At 43.6% G+C, this 13,148-nt stretch overlaps 1 protein-coding gene across 1 annotated transcript in view; it reads right to left on the bottom strand.

Annotated features, from left to right (window-relative positions):
* Positions 1–13,148, bottom strand: part of LOC106569870 (brevican core protein) — a 34,283-nt gene that overhangs the window by 3,638 nt on the left and 17,497 nt on the right. The window contains exons 6-13 of the mRNA XM_082961192.1: positions 11,268–11,561; positions 8,816–10,684; positions 6,793–7,791; positions 3,098–3,205; positions 1,776–1,934; positions 1,126–1,208; positions 845–989; positions 351–533 (exon numbers count right to left, since the gene is read on the bottom strand). Coding sequence (XP_082817318.1) covers positions 351–533; positions 845–989; positions 1,126–1,208; positions 1,776–1,934; positions 3,098–3,205; positions 6,793–7,791; positions 8,816–10,684; positions 11,268–11,561 — 3,840 coding nt within the window. The remainder of the gene's footprint in view (positions 1–350; positions 534–844; positions 990–1,125; positions 1,209–1,775; positions 1,935–3,097; positions 3,206–6,792; positions 7,792–8,815; positions 10,685–11,267; positions 11,562–13,148) is intronic.

Genomic DNA, 13,148 nt, shown 5'->3' with positions numbered 1-13,148 from the left:
GACAATGCGATTGATAGAATCCCAGCCTTGAACCCAAAGATAGATGTTTTCCTCCAGAGCTAAAGCAGATTCAGCAACTCCCCACTACAAAACAACTAACTTTCCGGTTAAAAAAAAACCCTGTCTCTGCTCTTAAGCATCTCCTTAGTTCTTTAAAAGAATCAGTGAGACTGACTAAATCAAAATTCTTCAGTATTTCTTTAGTGAGGCAGATTCTTACTGACAGTCTGTCATGAGAAATGAACTGTATCCCAATAACTGTTCTTGAGTCATATTTAGCAATATCAGAAGTGTAATGGAACATGGTCATGGGTTAGAGATAGGTGGGCTGATCATAGAACTGTTCATACCAGGAATGCAGAGGATCTGGGGCTCCTCCCACTTGCCACCTGGCAGGCACTTGACCAGAGGGTTTTGTCTCTGCTGGAAGCCCTGGGCACAGTAGTAGCGCACAACGGCGTCCGTCTCGTACCTCTGGCGGATTCTGCCAAACGCAGATGCGTTCCGGACTTTGGGGGGAGGGCCACATGAAGCTGTGGGAGGAGTTAAAGGCTGTAGGTGATAATGTCTTCTAAATCAAACACATATGAATGAAAAGTTGAACGATTATTTGTCCTAATGTACACATTCAGTTATATTTTGAGCATTACATTAGTTTAGGACTGTATTGAATGTGTGCATTAAACATCTACTACTACTTCTACATACCTCTAAGTTAACTACCTCTGTGACCTATTTCCTGTATACTGTAGCAATATAATCTATTGCAAAGAGGTAGTTACAGGTATGTAAAGGCACTGGTAGATAGGTGCTTGTTTGTAGTAACATCATGTCCATTACTCACAGGTGCCTTTCTTGCAGGTGTAGGCCAGGTGGTAGTTGCAGGGCACATCACTCCAGCGCCCGGCATCATGCCACACCATCACCACACAGTCCTCTCCAGACAGGAAGTAACTGTCAGGCTGGCCCCTGTACCAGTTCTCATAGAGCTGTGAAGACAAGGTAAGAGACACAGAACTGTAGTTGTTTACAAGCATGGGAGCTAATGTCTTGGGTTCCTGTGTCTCTGTGGACATGTTTTGACACAGTACTTGTTCTATGTCAAACCAGTCTGTCTGGACTCACCAATGGGTTGCCATCGGACCAGCGGAAATCCCCCTCGATGGTCTTGTCGTTCAGTCCAGTCCACTGATACTCCTTATAGTTATCTGCGGATAGAATAAGCCATTTATTTGCTTTTCAAGCAGTAGGCCTATCACTTCTCGAAGAAATTATACAGTAGGCCTTTGTCTTTGTGCTTCCACTGCGAATATCAACAACTCTGCCGAGGTTTGTGTTTCCAATTGACTGGGCATGAAGTTACTTGGAAGTAATGTGGCCACGTAATTTAGAACATGCTAAAGCTGCCCCCATCACTCCCATTGTTTTTATGGTAATTCATGCTAATGTCAGCAGTTGGTGAGAGTGGCTTAGTACACAGTCTGTCACTCTGGTTAAAGGTAAGTGTACATCTAATTTATTTAGTAATTTTGCTGAACTACCTCTTTCATTAACCAGATTAGCATTTGCATGTAGTACTTCCGCACAGCAGGGTCATGGGCCTTCCTATGCTAATAAATAGCACACACAAACCCTTGAGAGCTTGCTGCTATATTTCCAATGTATTAATATGCTGTAAAATGGTACGCTACGCTAACAAATGGAGTTGCCTATCAGTGAAAGAGAAAAGGTGGAGTATGAAGTTTGGTGGCTCGCTGTCACCACTCCCACCGTACTGTTAATGAAGTCCTGCTCCTCAGGGGTCATGATTGACACCAGGTGGCCCCCCACCATGCGACAGTGCTGCTCCGCCACCTCCCAGCTCAGCCGCTGGTTGAAGTGCTTGTAGCAATTCCCGTGGAACTTCTGCCAGCCCACCCCACACTGCTCCAGATCTAAAAAGACAGAACAGGAGGGAGGGAGAGAGATTTACTAGACGTAATTATTTTTATTTGAATGATTAAGAGGGAAAGGTAAGATCCGTTTAGCTTTTCTGACCATTGAACAGGAAAGAGAGCGAAGGGGTGGTGTTGATGGAAAAACAACGAGGGGATCTGAACGAAACTACCTTCAGACCTTGGCCGGGATTCAATCAAAGATACATTATCGACACGTTCAATACACTTGACTTTTGAAGGAAATTGTTTAAGCTTGAGCCAACATGCCCAGTGTTGACGTGAATGGGATCACCGCCAATGTCAGGAAAATGGCCATTGATTGAATCCTGGCCTTACTCTGTAACTAGATGATTCTAACCCAGGGAGGCAGTTCCCCTGATTCCCTGAGCAGATGGATCCATGAGGTTCATCCATCTAAAGAACACTTCTCATCTCACCTTCTTTCCTTTCCTATTTTCTCATCCCTAAATCTGTTGTGACAGGAACATGGTGGCATAGCAAGCAGGTCTTAAAGAAAAGGCTTCGTCTGATTGAACTGAAGGGGACAATTGTTCCAAAAGCAAGGTTTTGTCCTTTCTTGAGTTGGGCTCAGGGATGGAACAGCCAATTCCTGGATTGTCCTCTTCAAAACAAGGTGGGTCTTTGTGATTAATGGGCTCTTAAAGCCACAGTGTGTAATACTTATATTTTGATTGATTGAGTTAATAGTACTACTAGTTATGAATAGACTAGTACTACTAAACTAGACTAGTACAAATGTCTTACCTTCTGTTACTTTGTTTATGTTTTGGCCGTATATATCCAATTACTTCTTTATTACGAAGATAACTGGAATGTGGCTCCACTCATCGGAGCCTGACAATCTGCTTCAGCACATACAAACCCACAATTATTATTACTGAATGTGGTGGTGCATTACGTTACATTTTAGTCATTTAGCAGACGCTCTTATCCAGAGTGACTTACAGGAGCAATTACCGTTAAGTGCCTTGCTCAAGGGCACATTGGCATATTTTTCAACTATTTGAACCTGCAAATCCCTGAGCTTAACCCGCTAGACTACCTGTCGCCCAGTATTCTGCCATCTGGTGCAGTATAACACTTTTTAATAGCACTCTTACAATTATAGAGGTAGTGTAACAGCTGAATGAGGAGCTCACCCATCTGACAGAGGTCACCTCCATAGCTGGGCAAACAGAGGCATTTGGTGCTCACGCCCATCTCAACGCAGGTGCCGCCGTTGGCACAGGGGTTCTCCAGACAGGCATCTGAAACACAGCAAGAGGCCAGTCCTGCCAGCTCTGATAATCATATACACCTACTACTGTAGTAATAGTGGTAAATAATAAAGTTGTACTGTAGTGAAAATAATACAATGATAATATCATACGATTACAGCTTAGTGTGTAGAAAGCAGTGAGGGCAGCGTAGCAAAGAGGATGAAGAGAACAATATTTAACGTGGTTAAAATATGAGTATGATGATAAAAGAGTTGAAGACAAAGAGTTTCAGAGATGACGTAAAGAAAAAGCAAGGTTGGTGAAGGTCTGTAAGGCTGCCCAATCAGGTGCCTCATCTCTTGCCAGAAGGATGTTTACTAGGTAGCCTAGTGGTTAGAGCGTTGGGCCAGTAACCGAAAGGTTTCTGGATTGAATCCCCGAACTGACAAGGTAAAAATCTGTCACTCTGCCACTGAACAAGGCAGTTGACCCACTGTTCCCCGGTAGGCCGTCATTGTAAATAGTAATTTCTTCTTTACTGACTTGCCTAGTTAAATAAAGGTTAAATAATTATATAAAAAAAATAAACATAGTCCTTGTCATGTCTGCTGAAGATGTCACCATTACCTTGACTGACTCCTTGACTATTCACCAGGGCAAGTACTTATTAACTCTCCGGATAAGTACGCCCTCTCTGACAAGGATGACTAAGGCATTTCTATCACGTTGACAATTACGATGATGATTTCAGTGTTGTGATGATGAAGGTGATGTGATAGAGTGCAAGGGAATTAGTATTACTGTCTTTATCTGCAATTGATTACCTACAATTAACCTCTCATGCTGTTTTCCATTGGTTATACTTTTGCAGGTATCTCTGTGTAGATGTTATATTCTGGTCCGAGAACATATTACCAAAGTACAGTGTTAAGATTGCTGACAATTGTAAAAATGAACTATGACACATTATGGATGCCTCATACCTTAGTGGTATTTCTGCAATCTACCGTAAATGTAACCTGGGCTGGAACCAGAAGTGAGCGAGTGAGACTTAGACATTAGACGATTTGGTATGAAAATGTGTCCAAACACCAAGATAACACCAAAAAGAATCTAACTGAAAGTATCACATTGCCTCGTGTCAGACTAGAGGACACACAAATCTGACATTATACAACAGGTGGTTCTAATCCGGAATGCTGATTGGTTAAAACCGCATTCCAGCTGGTGTCACTTTACCCCTACCTACATGTACAAATTACCTCAACTAACCTGTACCCCCACACATTGACTCAGTACTGGTACCCCCTGTGTATAGCCTTGTTATTGTTATGTCATTTTCTTGTGTTACTTTTGATTCGATTTTTTTTTACTTTAGTTTATTTACAAAAAAATGTCTTAACTCTATTTCTTGAACTGTATTGTTGGTTAAGGGCTTGTAAGTAAGCATTTCACAGTAAGGTCTACACTTTTTGTATTTGGCGCATGTGACAAATACAATTTGATTTGATGTGGTCAATTCCACAAGTTACCTCCCACAAGTTACGTCCAAATTCTCCTTTCCTTTAGATGAGCATGCAATTAGCCAGTAGATGGCACCAAAGTTCACATATTGAGTTTATAACAACACTCACAAAGCCTGCATCTGGCATTACCTCAGTGTCGAGAAAGTTTGATGTAGAAGTTGTCCTTAACTACAGATGTAGGAACAGATTACCCAACCCAGTATTTTAACCATTAGATTAAAAAAAATATCAGCTGCTGTGTCAGTGGTTAGGGAAACTGTCAGAGCAGCTTACCGATCACTGTACCTGTACACAGCCCATCTGTAAATAGCACACCCAACTACCTCATCCCCATTTTGTTATTTTTGTTGTTGTTGCTCTTCTGCACCCCATTATCTCTACTTGCACATCATCATCTGCACATCTATCACTCCAGTGTTAATGCTAAATTGTAATAATTTCAGCACTATGGCCTATTTATTGCCTTACCTCCCTAACCTTACTACATTTGCACACACTGTACATAGATTTTTTTATTGTGTTATTGACTGTACGTTTGTTTATCCCATGTGTAACTCCGTGTTGTTTTTGTCGCACTGCTTTGCTTTATCTTGGCCAGGTCGCAGTTGTAAATGAGAACTTGTTCTCAACTGGCCTACCTGGTTAAATAAAGGTGAAATAAAAAATAAAAAGGGAAACTTCTACCTAACCTGTCAGGAATGTAAAGCACCAGTGACAAAGCAAACCTAAAATTAAAGGCCATGTCCTCTAATTGAGATTTTCACCTTTAATGGTTACGGCTCTGTGAAAAGGCACATTTACTAAAATGAGACGGCAAATGTAGCATTTTATAAAATTCTGTGTAAGTTATCCAACAGGCTGGTTTATGGTCTGTTAGTTGAATGGTTTTATGGATTGGGCCATCCTGTATGAGATCATTCCTTAGAGGAGAAAGCACACATGTTTAAAGAACAATCCATGCTGTTAGCTGTGCTTGTGAGATGCTGCTTCTGACTCGCCATCTAAAGTACAATCACAATCTGCAAAGACCCATCTTAGATTAGATGACATGGCACTAATCATGCCACACTGACTATACTTTAACGTCAAACAATAAACCAGCCTCAATAGTTTCCATTTTGCATTTAGCAACTCTTACTCATTACAAATGTTTAAAAGATTTGGAAGAAACTATGATCAGACTGCCATCTAGGAGGTCATTGTCATTTTTCAAATGGTACGTCTTGTTACACTGGGAGATTGATGGCATTACAGACATTTTTACCTCAAATAACATTACAAATATTCTGATAGATGTAATTTACATATCTACAAGACTTGAAAACCGGACACTCCCTTATTATGGTTATAAAAGTGACATTCTTTGCCATACATTCTCTACTATATACTAACTCAATAGTTTCTGAGTTAGTTTAAAAAGTTACTGATGTTTTGTAATTGGGATACTGTCCCTCTATTAAATCAATAATATCTGTATTCTTTACCAATAAAATGTCAGTGGTGTTGCATTTGGGAGTCAGTGCTGTTACATTCAGAGTTAGTGGAGTTACAATGCAAGGACAAATGTTTGTCCGTTTTTTTCACTTGGAATTGTGCTCAAACTAATATGGGCCCCCGGTAAGAGAAAATTGACTGTTTGAATGCAGAAACATTCAGGACGGTGAAGGTGCAAGTTGGACTTCACTCTTGCAGGAAGAGTAGAGGGAGACAATCAAGCATCGCAATTCTCTTTCACAGAAATGGTGTGTCCGGGCAATACAGTACTTCACAGAAGTCAATCTTTGAGTGAAAAAAAAAACATCATGCACAGCAAGACTGGTTTGTTTGACAAATGTCAAAAGGGGGTTGTCCCATATATCTCTCAATGCTCAATTCTTGAGCATCACAAGGAGCAGGGTGCTCTTTAGGGGGGAGGGAGGGGGAGGAGGGTGAGTGGGCTGCTGAGACAAACAGTGAGACAGACGAAGAGGGGGGAGCCGTTGGGAGGGTGGCGGTTTACAGAAAATGGAGCAAGGCAGCTTGGGGTGGGAGAGGCCGGGGTTTAGTGCATCGCCGTGTCGAGCAGCAAGAGGAGGGCGGTTAGGCTGGTTAGGGTGGCTCGAGTGTTACCTGAAATCTTCCTGGAACTGCCCACAGCAGCCCTCTCATTGGGCAAGATGAGCAGGGTCGGCGGCTGGGTGAGGCCGAATTCCAGATCCAACCGGCCCTGATCCACAGGGGGCATAAGAGCCGTCACCCTCTCCGGCTCTGGGGGACCTTGTGTAGTGGAGGTGACGGGGCTCCACGTCTGTGTGGCCCACTCTGTGGATGTGTACGTGGTGGATGTGGACATAGTGGCAGCGGTGGGATCTGTACTTGAGGTGGACAAGGAGTCTGACCCAAACAGAACAGGTTCAGCTGAGGAGTTTGGAACCTCTGTCTGGGAAGAGGTGGAAGCGGGTTCCCCGCTGTATTCAAGGTCGTCCTGAGACTCTTGGGGTGCAGAGGTGGTATGGTGCAGATCCCAACTGGGTGTTTGCGACTCAAGGGGGAAGACTGTAACTTTTTGTCCGGGGGATGGTTCATCAGTGCCTGACTCATGTCCACTTCCGTCTTCTTCAGGGTCCGTGGTTGTGGGATCCACCTCTATTCTGGACATGGCCGTTGTTTGATAGCCCATTGTGGTAAACTCCACAGGCAGCAGGGAGGTGGTGGACAGGTCTGGAGACTCAGTCGTAGCAATGCCCTCTCCAGACCCCAGGTGCTCCTCATCAGACTCCCTTGGTTCCAGCTCCACTGCTCCTGAAGGTTCCAATCTCTCTGGATTGTCGCTACCCTCGAAATCTATACTGGTGCTGCCTTCCGGCCTAGCGGAGGAAGTTCTCTGGGAGGTTCCTTGTGGATGACCTACTGTGGAGTACACAGCTACTGTGGAGTACACATCCAGTCCCAGCTCCTCAGAATGATCCAGTCCAGATGAGATGCTGCTTGAATGCGAAACTCCTGTCTGCTGCTTACTGGGGATGCTGGTGGCTCCAGGGGAGGCAGACATGTGAGTGGTGAAGTCAGAGAATTCAGAGGTGGGGGATCTGTCTGTGTGCATTCCCTGGTGGACACCTAGGTCTATCTCTGTAAAGAAGGTACAATATACATTATTATTGCATGATTATCAAGTCTTAAGTTCTACACAGCCCTACAATGACAAAGTACATACTTTTGAGAAAAGGAGTTAGGAGTAACATCTATAAGATCAAAAACATCTGTAACATCTATAAGATCAAAAACATCTGTAACATCCAAGATATTATCGATGGAATTTTTTTACATTATACACTATTTTTAAGTATGATCAAAATACACTTGCTTCTAAAATAACAAGCATGTTTTCATGCAATGGGCAGATGCAGTTGGTCTAGAACAGAGCAGCACGTATCACACTCAGATGTACACAGAGGGCGAATGTCAATGACATGCATGTCAATCCCTTCTGTCTCAAAGTTGAGGAGAGATTGACTGCATCGCTATTGGTCTTTGTGTTGAAGGTACAGAACTGTCTGTTGAAGCAGTTGGCACATAGTTCGGACACTCATCGGTACCACACAAGACATGCAACCAGAGGACTCTTCACAGTCCCCGGGTCCAGAACTTAGGCTAGGAAACACACAGTATTAAATAGAGCCATGACTAAATGGAACTCTCAGCCACCCCAGGTAACTCAAGCTATCAAATAAAACCAGATTCAAAAATTAGATAAAAGAACACCTTACGGCACGACGGGGACTGTGAGAAGACACACATACATTTTTATGCATTTTGTATTGTATTTTGCATTGTATTATGTATGTGATACGTGGTTGGGATACGACTGTGATATGTGGTTGTCTCGCCTGGCTATCTTATGATGAATGTACTAGCTGTGCTTCGCTCTGGATGGGGGCGTCTGCTGAATGGTTAAATTGTAATGTAAATGTTTTGCTATGTATATTTATGTATATTATTTGCTGTGTTGATTCCTGTTTGGACCACAGCAAGAGTAGCCACTGCCTCGGAAGCAACTAATTGGATCCTAATAAATACAAAAAATATTAAATGTCATGTATCATAAAGCTATAACCCAAAGTACATGAGGAATTGGCTGCCACATTAGCCATACCTTGGGACATATCTCCAGATCCATCCAGGGGCAACCACACTGAGGTTGCCCTTCCGTGGGGGGGGAGTGTAGACCAGACTGTGTGGGGATCAAGCTCTCCCGGGGATTCGGTCGAGATGGATGTCTCCTCAGGTTCTCCCACAATCGCCTCTTTGTGCCTTCTCTCTGCGGTGGGGTCACGTGCCTCGGTAGCATTCTCTATGGGGTCAAAGGCCATGTTGGTAGTCTCTTGTGCATTCTCCCGATGACTCTGGTTACCTGCTGTTGTGCTGTTGTTGGCTTCCAGTTGATCCAACTCCAGGTTGGTCTCTGGCATCGGCTGGAAGTGCTTGGAAGAGCCTGACTGCTGGTAGTCGGGTTCCTCCGGGTTCATCTCTGGCATCGGCTGGTAATGTCTGTGTGGCTCGTAGGACGGCTCTGGGAATTTTGGGGTCATTTCCAGTTCGAGCCGGTAGAAACTGGAGTTGGGCACTGGCACACTGGAGGTGCTGGGTAGTGAACTAGAATTCTGGGAGTGATAGTCTCCTTCGAGGAGGGAGTCTGGCTCACTGGAGGTGCTGGGTAATGAAGTAGGATGTTGGGAGTGATAATCTTCTTCATGAAGGGAGTCTGGCACACTGGAGGTGCTGGGTAGTGAACTAGAATTCTGGGAGTGATAGTCTCCTTTGAGGAGGGAGTCTGGCACACTGGAGGTGCTGGGTAGTGAACTAGAATTCTGGGAGTGATAGTCTCCTTTGAGGAGGGAGTCTGGCACACTTGAGGTGCTGGGTAGTGAACTAGAATTCTGGGAGTGATAGTCTCCTTCGAGGAGGGAGTCTGGCACACTTGAGGTGCTGGGTAGTGAACTAGAATTCTGGGTGTGATAGTCTCCTTCGAGGAGGGAGTCTGGCTTACTGGAGGTGCTGGGTAGTGAAGTAGAATGCTGGGAGGGATAGTCTCCTTCGTGGAGGGAGTCTAGCTCACTAGAGGTGCTGGGAAGTGAACTAGAATGCTGGGAGAGATAGTCTCCTTTGAGGATGGAGTCTGGCTCACTGGAGGTGCTGGGTAGTGAAGTAGAATACTGGGAGGGATAGTCTCCTTTGAGGAGGGAGTCTGGCTCACTGGAGGTGCTGAGTAGTGAAGTAGAATTCTGGGAGTGATAGTCTCCTTCGTGGAGGGAGTCTGGCTCACTGGAGGTGCTGAGTAGTGAACTAGAATTCTGGGAGTGATAGTCTCCTTCGTGGAGGGAGTCTGGCTCACTGGAGGTGCTGGGTAATGAAGTAGTATGTTGGGAGTGATAATCTTCTTCATGAAGGGAGTCTGGCTCACTGGAGGTGCTTGGTAATGAAGTAGTATGTTGGGAGTGATAATCTTCTTCATGAAGGGAGTCTGGCTCACTGGAGGTGCTGGGTAGTGAACTAGAATTCTGGGAGTGATAGTCTCCTTCGTGGAGGGAGTCTGGCTCACTGGAGGTGCTGGGTAATGAAGTAGGATCCTGGGAGTGGTAGTGTTCTTCATGAAGGGAGTCTGGCTCACTGGAGGTGCTGGGTAATGAAGTAGGATGCTGGGAGTGGTAGTGTTCTTCTACAGGAAGTGAAGTCTCATCAAAAGGCTGGATGAGGTACTGGGTGGAAGCTGTACGGGTGAGTGGGACCTCTGTGCTTGACATGGAAGTAGGGGGAGATCCTTGCAGGTCCTCCCGAGCAGGAGCTGACTGGAAGACAGGGAGGGATTGCAGGACACTCTGGGCCTCTCGCTCCACTTGCTCTGGATCCTGGCTCAGATGGAGCTCCTCGGCAGGCTCCATAAGAACAACAATATCTTGTCCGATGTCCTCTGGCTCAGTGGCAATGTAGTCCATGGGGGCATCAGTGTGAGGATTCCCATTACCTGAGAAGAACAGGGAGTAGACAGGAGACTCAGTGAGATTGTGTTTGTTTAATGAATGGACATAAAACTTTCTCTGCATAACACAAAATAATCCATGGAAGCATGCAATCTAACAAATATCTTGCAATAAAAAAAAACGATTTTCTATGCTACAACTAACTAGTCCAAAAACACACCTCTGAAATAAGTACTGTACTTAAGTACTGAAGTTTGTGGAAATGTGAAATTAATGTAGGAGAATATAACACATTAGATCTGGTAAAAGATAATACAAAGAAGTAACATTCGTTTTTTATTTATTTTTATTTTACTGTCATCTTTGAAATGCAAGAGAAAGGCCATAATGTATCATTCTAGCCTAGGCACAATTTAGATTTTGTCCACTAGATGGCAGCAGTATATGTTTTAGACTGATCCAATGAACCATTGCAGATCTGTTCAAAATGTTGTATCAAGACTGCCCAAATGTGCCTAATTGGTTTATTATTACATTTTCAAGGTCATACTTGTGCACTCTCCTCAAACAATAGTATGGTGATCCCGTAGAGGTTAACTACTAATTAGTCCAGTACAAGACTCAGACCTCTGAAACAGTAAACATCATGGCGGCTGGATGATTCAGGGAAGCCTGTCTGGTTGCTGTAGCGATACAGGGTCTTGACCCCTGCCTGAGGCCCTCCACAGCGCGCTCTAGGGGTGATGACGGGGTAGCGCACACTGCCATCAGACAGCCAGCCAGGGTTGCAGCGGTCCAGACCCTCACTCCACGCCATGTACAGCTGCCCTGTGGTAGCCAGCTCTGCCCCTTCCTTCTCGCAGTACGCCCAAGCCTCATTCAATGACAGCTGCTTAGGGGCAGAGCCATGGAACACCTCCCCTGCACAAAAAAGGTCATGTGTTAGACTCCTAATGGGATTTAGACTCTGAACGATTGTCCTAGATCCTTTATTTTCCTGCAGTATCTGGAAAAATACAAAAGGCTGAAAACATGGGAGAATGAGATCTCGGTTGGGAAATTGACATCAATATTTGATATGTATTGTATCTGTCCTTGGAGGGAAAGTACTATCAATGTCTAAAATGTATGCCGTGTAAATACAAATTCACTGACTCATCTAAAGTGTGTACTCTGTCCACTAGCTAAAATCCCTACATGCCTGTAACTTAAAGGGATAGTTCACCCAAATTACAAAATGATATATTGGTTTCCTTGCCCTGTAAGTGGTCTATGGTAAAGGTATGACAGCAATCCATGATTTGGTTTAGTTTACCTGGCACTGTTACCATGTTTTAGCATTTGTGGCACACATCCCATTCAAAGTCATGGGACAGATATTAGCATTTTTCGCACATCATGTCCAAATAATCAGAAAGTATCTAAAATTGTGAAGCTCAACAAAGTCACTTATAAATTATTTGAATATGATGCGTGAAAAATGCTAATATCGGTCCCATGACTAGGATGGTGCCACAAATGCTGAATACTAAAAGGTTTGCATGTGGAAACAGTACCAGGGAAACTAAATCAAAGCATGGATTGCTGTCATACTTTGTTCAGAGACTGTTTGGAGGGTAAGAAAACCAGTATGTAATTTTGCAATTTGGGTGAACTATCCCTTTAAGGACACCCAACACAGTCATTTTACAGAGTGCCTTCAGAACACATGATGATATACAATGACAAAGCATCTGTCTTGGCAAAATGACATACTGTCCTTTATTATTTTTTGTCACAAACTTACAAACATACATTATTGCTCAGTAGAATCACATTTACTCACACGGTCACTATTTGCACTGCCTTTTTACGGAGAGCTATTCACACTGTCACTATTTACACTGCCTTTTTTTATGGGAAGCTATTTACACTGTCACTATTTACACTGCCTTTTTATGGGGAGCTATTCACACTGTCACTATTTAAACTGCCTTTATGGGAAGCTATTTACACTGTCACTATTTACACTGCCTTTTTTATGGGAAGCTATTTACACTGTCACTATTTACACTGCCTTTTTATGGAGAGCTATTCACACTGTCACTATTTACACTGCCTTTTTTTATGGGAAGCTATTTACACTGTCACTATTTACACTGCCTTTTTTATGGGAAGCTATTTACACTGTCACTATTTACACTGCCTTTTTATGGAGAGCTATTCACACTGTCACTATTTACACTGCCTTTTTTATGGAAAGCTATTTACACTGTCAATATTTACACTGCCTTTTTACGGGGAGCTATTCACACTGCCTTTTTTACAGGAAGCTATTTACTCTTGTCACTATTTACACTGCCTTTTTACGGGGAGCTATTCACACTGTCACTATTTACACTGCCTTTTTTACAGGAAGCTATTCACACTCACTATTTACGGGAAGCTATTTACAATGTCACTATTTACATTGCCTTTTAACGGGGAGCTATTCACACTGTCACTATTTACACTGCCTTTTTACAGGGA

This window comes from Salmo salar, chromosome 14, assembly GCF_965601325.2.
Source record: "Salmo salar chromosome 14, fSalSal1, whole genome shotgun sequence".
NCBI classification, from domain to species: domain Eukaryota; kingdom Metazoa; phylum Chordata; class Actinopteri; order Salmoniformes; family Salmonidae; genus Salmo; species Salmo salar.
Note: the sequence above shows the minus strand (reverse complement) of the source record. Positions and strands in the feature narration are given on the sequence as shown.